We start from the raw sequence: 9,866 nt of genomic DNA, 5'->3' as shown, positions 1-9,866 counted from the left end.
ACACACACACACACACACACATACACACACACCCCTCAGTCATTTATCAGGTTTGGTTTAATGTCTAAACATGGAAACATTAAGGATATTTTCTTTTCTTTTTTTTTTTTTTCAGGCAAATGCTCACAGGTCTTAACACAAATATTGTATGTGACAAAATTATAAAATAAAACAACAACAAAAAATAAAAAAAGATAAGAATATTTTACTTTTGTTGATCAGGGACCTTTATTAATTCAGGTCTGTGTACAAATGTAAATAAAATCATTCAATTAATTCCTGTCTAAATTATGCATCATTTCTATATTTTTTAATTTAAAAGGATTATGACTATTTGCTGGTGCACAGTATATGACGGCATAAACAAACTTGTTTTGCACAATAGTTTTATAAGTGTGTTATGTAATCAAATGTATAAAAAGTGGGAGGTACTAAAAGAGTGACATAAGGTGAATCTTTTTATTCCCAACTCGTGCTCAGAGGGTTAAACACCTTTTTTGATTTGTTCTTTTTTCTTTTTTTTTACCTACGCTACTTGTGCCCCTGTATGAACATTAAAAAAAACATTACAAGCCGAACAAAAAGATGTTACTTTATGAAGATATTTTATGTGTAAACTCTTATTTAAAGCACTCTTGGTTGTTTTTATATTGTTGAATGCCTTTTTGATTGGTCTTTTTTCCCCTGTCTAATTACTCTGCCATGATTCCCCTCTGCAGTTTTATCTTTTCGGGACATGAAAGGTAACCATGGTTACTTTAACCTCTAGAGTGACAAGTTCTGCTACATTTTTTGGCAGTTAATTTGCTGAAGTAACTGACATCTGCCAGCAAAATAAAAATAAAAATAATAAAAAAAGAATATTTATGTGTAAAATATTGGCATGTAAACAGCACAGATACTGTTATGCATTCTGTGCTGTTAGTCTTTTTTTTTTTCATTTCATTCTTTGGTTTTCTGTTGTTGTTGTTCTTGACAATGAATCCCCATTATATGACTTCGTATAACCTTGTTTTCTACTGCAGCATTAAAAAAAAGGAAACTGTTTTTTGCAATAATGTGCGTGTGTACATTCTGTGTGTCATGGCTATCAATTAGGTGTGTGCTCTGCAGTCCCTAATGAGCACATTAGACTGGGAGTGTGTCAGCGTCTGTCTGTGATGGGCTGCAGACTAGTTTACGGTGAGTGGCAGCAGCAGGGCCGTGCGGGAAACACAAACACACACACACACACACACACGCATACACATACACACACACACACACACACACACACACACGCATACACATATATACAGTATGTATGTATATATTTGAAAATGACAAATAAAATGAAATGAAAGGCAGCAGAGAGAAGAAAATAATCTTATATCTGCCCCTTTTTTTCTAGGATAAGTTCATATAACAAAAAATCTGTTATTAACAAAACAAAAGACAAGAACTTCTAATCCCTCTAGAACAACAATTTATTTAGATACACCTTATACTGTTTCATATTTCTTTAACAATCCAACTTTTATCATTTTCTTAAATGTACATAATGATCCAATGTTTTTTTTACATCACTCCCCAAATTATTCCACAGGTTTCTTCCTTGAATTAAAGTACGCCGTTCCTTCAAACTGGTTCTGAATTTGGGCTTTACAAAAATCTCTGTCCCTTTAAGGTTACAACAACTCTTTCTCTTAACAAATTTTACTTTAATGTTTAAAGGTAATGTGTAGGTCTTATACATAACCAGTATAATCAACCAAATCAAAGAACTTCAATTTTTCAATTTACAAAATAATGAATTTGTTTGGTGACGACAATGTTTTCCAGTAATAATTCTCACAGCTCTTTTTTGTAATAAAAAAATAGGATTTGTATACACGCTTTCCCTCAGACCTCAATACAATAAACCAGGTGTGGACTTATTATTGCATTATACAACATATACAGTGCTTTATCATTAAATATCTCCCTTACTTTATACAGAACAGCAGTAGATTTAGCCATCTTTGTTCTTAAATAATTTAGGTGAGGTCTCCATGTCAGCCCTTCATCACTACACCCAAAAGCTTCACCTCACTGACTTTACAAATCTCAACCCCATTGACTCTAAATAGAACATCAATAGTTTTATTTCTATTACTAAATACTGTATAATTAGTTTTCTCTAAATTTAATGACAACTTATTAATTCTAAACCAGGGCTATTCAACTAAATTGCTCCGGGGGCCACAGTTACTGCCGGTCAACGGCTGAGGGGCCAAACATCCAGCAATTAAAATTATAATGTAAATAAACCAAGTATTACAAAGATCTGTTACCTTTGAATTAGTTTATTTTGCTGCATTTAATCATGAATACAACACACAAAACCATATAAAGTAGTGATAATTACACATTATCAAAATTAAAAAGAACACATCATACCCCGTATTATTAGACACAAATAATATTTTGACATCTGTGACTTGCCAAATTTTTAAACCAATTTTATTTTCAATTTCATGATTTTATTTTCAACTGCTTGTAGTTTTAACTGTCTTGAGTGTTTATAGAAATGTTTTTACCAGCTTCTAGCCAAGATTCTGACATTTCTGTAGATACCAAACATGTCTATGTTTACTAAAATAACAGAGTAATTAAAGTAGAAAACCGGGGATTTGGGCTGAAGAGATGAATGAACCAATTGGCGGGCCGAACTTTGGTCACTCGTGGGCCGGACGTGGCCCACGGGCCTCCAGTTGAATGGCCCTGGTCTAAACCAAGTTTGTATTTTAACAAATTCTGTTTGCATCCTTTCTAACATCCGTTCTTTATCTTTACCCAAACAAAAAAATGTGGTATCATCTGAAAATAGTACACATTAGAAAAACTCTGACACATTCATTATAAGCAACTTTGGTCCATGTACAGAACCCTGAGGAACTCCACATCTTATGTTACAAAGTTTAGACCTTAGTTAATGCAAAAATGACTATAACTCAGTCAGTTTTACAGACAATGGGCTAAATTTTGATTTGGTAGTTGTTGAGAGTGATTTTTAACACAACCTGAGCGTGACATCTTGCAAGATTGCATAATATTTAATAAACTGTTATTTTTAAGGTTTGACCAAAATGTCAGCAACATAAGATGATCTTTAATATTCAATAAAGAAATGCAGACGTGTTGTAGGCTTTTAATAAATGTGTGCTGAATTTGTACACATTGTATTTTTTTATCTGCATGTACTGACTCCAACAATGCATTGTGTACATAAAACTTGTTGTTTGATTCTGCAGTTGACGGTGGCTGGGGGGAGTGGAGTGAGTGGTCTGCGTGCAGTTCGGACTGCGAGAGGCAGCGCAGCAGAGAATGCACAGCACCGGAGCCCAAACATGGAGGAAGGCTGTGTGACGGGGTGGCGGTGGCTGCCGACAACTGCACGGGTGGCCTGTGCATGCAGAGTGAGTTAAATAAAAAAAAGGAGAGAGAGAGTGAGTTCAGCGTTATTACTGTCGGCTGCACCGTGCTCAGAAACTGTGTCATTACAGATTTAATGTTCATCGTTTTAGGCAGAGCAGCCAAGATCCCGATCATCATTATGATCACGCTCATTAAAAACAATCTCTTCCATCTTCATTATTCATCCAGTTGACTGCGCATGCATCAGGTGCAGGCCGCTCAGGCACTGCTGCATGCTCAAGTACTGACAAGGTTTTTCAAAATCGTTTCGTTTCTCTCTGTCTGCAGATCGGAAGTTGCTCCATGATGCAAAGCCTCAAGGTGAGTTTGTTTCTGACTGGGTGATAACCTAAACATTGAATGCATCGGTGTCCCTGGCAGGACCTGCTGCTTCTTCTTCAGCAATGGCTTTTTATTTACTCCTAAAATATATAAATCATGAATTTAGCACACACTTAGGTAACCTCTCCACGCACCCTCTCGTATGCTCACGCATCAACTGAGATATGAAAAGGTGAAAGGAAATATTTTTCTTTCAGAACCTAAATTATCCATGGTGGTTTCCATGGTTTTCAAGGTTCCATTTAGGAGCTTGCTGACACACTCAGAGCAGTAAAGTTGTTTTTAATCAGTGTTTTTTTTATATTGCTAAGACACAATTTTAAAAACAGAAATCTTTTTTTAAATACTTCACACAATTAGTACAACAACACACCCAATTAGCAGAACGCCATAGCTCTTCTGTAAAAACTGTTCACACACTTTTAAAATCTGTTTTAGTACCATACCCTACACACGCTGTTCACCTCATCCACTTCTTTTATCCTTTCATCTTCATTATGATGTCTTTGTAAAGCAGATAATTGTGTTTGGCCTTCTGCAAATCTGTGTGTGGTGTTGTGCACAAAGTGTGAGGCTGACATCGTGTTTATAAATGTGCAAATCTGAGCTGCTGTTTTGCTACTTGAGTGTAAAGTTTGCAGTAGTTTTAATTTTAGCGTGTGAGCAGTCATAAAAAAACTGTAATAATGCTGAACAATGAGCAAAATATTCTGTCAAGGTGTGTCATTTTGTGCTTTAGAAATGTAGTCTTTAACAAATAATTAGGAAAAATAATTTTTCTATTATTTATGGCCTGTCGACAAGGACCTTTTTTACATTCTGATCTCTGCCGCTTTTGTTTGTAACGCAGGGTCAAGTTTTGAAAAGGTCATTGTCACCCACACATAAAACTCCAAAGTGGAAAAGAATAAATCATTCCTCTGACTCAGCACAGGGATTTTTGAATGGTAATCGCCTGATTATATTGTAAAATAGCATATGACACATGCTCAACATTTAAAACTAGCATTCACCTTCAGACCAATACAAAAAAAAACCCACTTCATTAAATTGTTTCCATCAAAAGTAGATTTAAAAAAGTTACCAGTGGTAAACAAAAATATCATTTGGATACAAAACATGATGTGTTCGATGTTCCCTTCCTGCACTGAAAAAAATTACTCGTAAGATGTACTTGAAAAAAATCCTCTAACAAATTTGCACTAACGTTTGTTAAGTAAATGTAAATGCTACAAACTCAAGTAATATTTACTCATCATCATCTAGTAAAAGTTATTAAGAGTATAGTTAAAGATTTGTGAATAAATCAGGTAAATTTYAYTTAATTTKCTCAWTTAAATYTTTTAACATATACTTGATGAAATCCAAATCAAATTCTGGAAGTGGTCATTCAACTAGATCTGTTACAAAAGGACAGCTGATATTACCAACTTTTAAAAACTGTTAYGGCCAGAGGTCTTTCTTCTATGTTTATATTAAAGCATGGAATGACATTCCTCAAAACATAAAGTCCATTACAAAACTACAGCCCTTTAAGAAGAATCTTGTCTGCCATCTGCTGGACACTTTTTGTTTTGTTCATATTTAGACGTCCTATTTTGCAAATGCTGCCTTCCTGAAATTTGTCATGCTTGTTTGTCTTTGTGTCTATGGTGTATAATGATGCGATTGTGATGCTGTATCTCTGAGTGTTTTATGTGCTGCAGAACAGGAACCTGCTGTAAAACAGCAATTATGCTGAGTCAGGCTTGATTTTTAATAATCTTTTCCTGTTAAATAAATAAATCAAATCAAATCAAGTAAAATTTACCTGATTTATTCACAAATCTTTAACTATGTCCTTAATAACTTTTACTAGATAATGTTGAGTAAAAATTACATGAATTTGTAGCATTTAGATTTACTTAAACATTAGTGCAAATTTGTTAGAGAATTTAAGTAAATCTTACAAGTTCTTTATAACAGTGCACATGCATCAAGCACAATATTGAAGCATGACACCTCACAGCTACAGAGGTGTAGTTCATGTTCTAGTTCAAGACTTCACCACCAGGTGGCAGTTTTGAAGAACCTTTATTGGATTCTTCTTCATGAACAACACAAAGTGAAACTCACAGGTCTTATTAATGACTAGGCCTACCACTCTCACTGATGGTTACTTCTGCTGAACGCTTTAACACAAGTTAACAAATAATGAACACACAAATTAGAGTAACACAACAGACTTATTGCTGAAAGAACAATGTTAACCAATTCCCTAAAATGATTTAACAACAACAAACATGAATCCTACCCACAATCCTCCACTGCAGTCACATGACAAACAGCCAAACACAGCAGAATGCTACAATATGCATTCCCTGTTCCCTGACAACTAAATATCACCTACATTATGTTATCAAACTATTGCACACCAACAAATGTGTTCAAGCAAAAGAAACCAGTCAACTTATGTGTTATTTCCACCATGTCTTGTCCTCTCCTTGAGAAGCAAGGGAATGAGGAGCAGCAGCCTTTGTGTGTGCATGCAGCCTCAGTTTTAGCCCAGAAGAGTAGAAGATACTTAATATATTCATGTTTATGTGCTGTCCAGAAAAAACACTTAAATATTACTGGTAAAATAATATTAGCATTTACTTTTTTGTACAGTAATACTGATATATATATATATTATAATGTATTGTTTATTTAGTAAATTCTAGTAATTTAGAGATTTTGTTATTTTTTTGTAAAATTTAAAAGAACAATTAAATAAATGTTACCACACCCCAAAAAAAAAAAATACTTTTTTTCAGTGTGCTTTGTGTTAAAACCTAAAGGCCATTATTTAAAATATTACCCAAAGTTAGAGATAAAACCTGGTAAATCACTTTAACAGGTTTGCTTTAAGGTTTTAAGTGTTATAAATGTTTTATGTAAAATGAAGCCATTAAGCCATTCCAGACACAGGGTGGGCTGTAAAAGTAAAAATTGCTTATTCTGTAATATTTCATCTGGGGGAGAGAAAAAAACAACTCAACCAAATCATCAGCCTGGAATTAATTATATTCAAAGTCATGAAGAGTGGATCAAACTGCTGATCACAAGGCCACCTTTAAAAGCCAAATAATTAGTCAAATAGCAATCTGAGACAGACAATCTCAAATACACCTGTTCCGATAGACCCCAGAGTCAACACCGGTCCAATAAGTGAAATAACTAAGTATATAGAAATTATTGATGGGAACTACTTTGCGTCTTCCAAGGGTTTGAGACTGTGGAGGCTTGCCTTCCAGCAGGACAATGAACTGAAACACACAAGTGAAGCAACACTCCACTAGCCTGGCCCTTGCCTTCCTACGCAGCTCCGCTCAGTTCTAGTTTCCTTCTCTGCTCCGTCTGGGACTTCTCCCATAGACAAGGATTTCACTGGCAGATTTTTAGCCGAACCAACCAGAGAACAGAACGTCGATTTTTTGCGCAGTGTCTGCTTGTAGTTTATTTTACCTGGGCCAATCAGAGAACAGAACSTCAATTTTCTGCGCAGTGTCTGCTTGTAGTTTATTTTACCTGGGCCAATCAGAGAACAGAAGGAGGAGTTTTGAATGGCGTCGATGTTCTGCGCAGTGTCTGATATAGTTTAGCATACGGCAGTGGAGGAAGTGAATGAAGCCAGTCTCAGACTCAAAGGCAAGGCAGTAGCAGTGTGTTTTTAAGTGAGACTTGAAGACAACGAGGGAAGGAGACGGTCTGACATGTAGTGGTAGATCATTCCACAGTTTTGGACCTCTACAGAAAAGGATCTGTCACCTCTCAGTTTGAGACGAGAGTTGGGAACCTTCAGAAGCAGCTGACCAGATGACATAACGACATACATCGCTTTCTGACTTTTTTTTAGATACATTAGATATATTACATACACTCATATTAATATTTTCATCAATATTATCATTAATAATATTTACACATTTGGCATATTCAGCTCTTATTGGTTGCTATTTTACCAATAGTAGCCTGTGTTGATGTAAATCCAGACTCTTGCCTGTTCTTGTTAGCACTGCTGCTGCTACAGTAGATCACACTGTCGTGATCAAGACACACCCCTGCTGTTTTATATAACTCCATGGTTGTGGCACAAAGGATTGACTCTGTGTAGGTTAATTTGTGTACGTGAAGTCCTTTTCAGGTTTATATATTTTCCAGTTATTTATAACCCCACACATTGGTTATTTGAAAATATTCTGTTCATTTATTACTTATAGTCAAACTTAAAATGTTCTTATAAAACTCCAGGCAACAAAACAGATCACTGAGGGGGAGTTTCTTTTGCAACCCTCTCTATATCTGAAGGGTAACAACAGATCTGGTGGGGATTCGTTTTCCAAGCCTGATGAAGCGTTTTATTTGTCATTTTACTGTGATTTAAACTGAAGAACATGATGCTAGAATAAAATTACGTAGACAAAAAAATCCAAAGGTTTTATCACACTTTAACCTCAGTTTCCTTTCATGGCTAACGCTGCACACTTGTATAATGTCCTTATTTATGACTTCATCATGTGTAGCCTTTCAGGTGGACCTATCTGTGGGGAAGCACTTTACTGCCACTGCTTCATGTTTAATGGCTGTTTAATGATGTATTTGTTGCAGTGTCTGTCTGATATCCAGCATGTTCTCCTTACATGTCCTTTAGCACAGATCTGTATTTTTGCTTGTCAGGAAGGGTAGGAAAAATGCATTCAGACTGCCAAAACTTCCCGAGCCCTCAATTAACCTGCTCCTATAGCTGTTAATACCGCTTTGCATATTTTGTCCATTTTTTCCCCCCTCATTTGAGCTTCAGGCTACTTTGAGGATTTCTCAGCATGTCCTGCTTTGGCGCAGATCTCATTATCTTTCAAGAACAAGCTAGCAGCTTCTGTTTCCCACTCATTCTTTGTCTTTGTGGAGTTGGATGCTGCAATACTAGTGGGAGCAGATAGAGCATAATCGCTGCCGATGAGCTAATTTAATGAATTGGTTTTGTCACATTACCCCAGTGGAACGCAGAGCGCCTCCAACACCAGAGCCAAGCGGTGTTTGAAATGACAGTCAGGTGCTGGGTTGATTATAATCGCCTTCCTTGCGAGGTTCCTCATTAGTAGCCTTAACTCTGCAGAGTGGAACAATCAAGTTGTGTACCAGGAGGCCGACGAGGGACGGAAAACAAAACAGACACTAATGTAGTTTCAAATCAAGGTAGACATGCCTTCGACAAAAAGCTTCCACAACTTTAACTTAGTTGAAACTCTTCTGCAAAACTGTTTTATTTTTTTTAAAAGGGGAAAAAAACATCTCATTGCATCCTAATTAAAGATAGTGCAGAGATTCTTAACCTGTGGGCCGCAAGCGCCACCTTGAGGGCCTCAAAAGAACAACAGTTTTTAACTTTGGGCCGCAGAGATTTTGAATAAAGTGCAATACACTTTCTCACCACTAGTAGCAGTACTGCACCACTCAGATGTTTAAAAACTTATTTTAATACGTAGAAGAAGAACCTTAGAAACCTGCTGAGAATGGAAACTTATTTTAAATGAAAAGTAGAAACAAAAATGAAAGTAACTCATCAAAAAACACCAAGTTTGTCACTAATATGAAGTGCAGCTTCTGGTTCTATCATGCAGTATTTTAAAAGTTCAAAACATTATCAAATACATAACAGATGCAGCTATATTTTAATTTGCACTTCATCAAATTATTTTTGTAGTTTATTTTTTTATATTTTTAATGTATTTTAAAGAAACTTTAAACTTGTCAAAAAGTTGTTACTGTTATTGTTTGTCACTAATATGAAGAGCAGCTTCTGGTTCCATCGTGCAGTATTTTAAAAGTTCAAAACATGATCAAATACATAACAGATACAGCTATATTTTAATTCGCACTTCATCAAATTATTTTTTGTAGTTTATTTTTTAATATTTTTAATGTATTTTAAAGAAACTTTAAACTTGTCAAAAAGCTGTTACTGTTATCATTTGTCACTTATATGAACAGCAACTTCTGGTTGCAAAAGTTTAAAAAGGCTATATTTTCATTTGTACTTTATCAACTTTATTTTTACAGTTTTTTTG

General features: G+C 35.4%; 1 protein-coding gene across 1 annotated transcript in view; it reads left to right on the top strand.

Annotated features, from left to right (window-relative positions):
- unc5da (unc-5 netrin receptor Da) overlaps positions 1–9,866 on the top strand; it is a gene marked incomplete in the record, with an annotated part of 274,340 nt that overhangs the window by 138,123 nt on the left and 126,351 nt on the right. The window contains 2 exon segments of the mRNA XM_014001635.1: positions 3,273–3,437; positions 3,724–3,756. Coding sequence (XP_013857089.1) covers positions 3,273–3,437; positions 3,724–3,756 — 198 coding nt within the window.

Source organism: Austrofundulus limnaeus, unplaced genomic scaffold, assembly GCF_001266775.1.
Source record: "Austrofundulus limnaeus strain Quisiro unplaced genomic scaffold, Austrofundulus_limnaeus-1.0 Scaffold10, whole genome shotgun sequence".
Lineage (NCBI taxonomy): Eukaryota > Metazoa > Chordata > Actinopteri > Cyprinodontiformes > Rivulidae > Austrofundulus > Austrofundulus limnaeus.
This window is presented reverse-complemented; position numbering and strand designations above follow the sequence as displayed.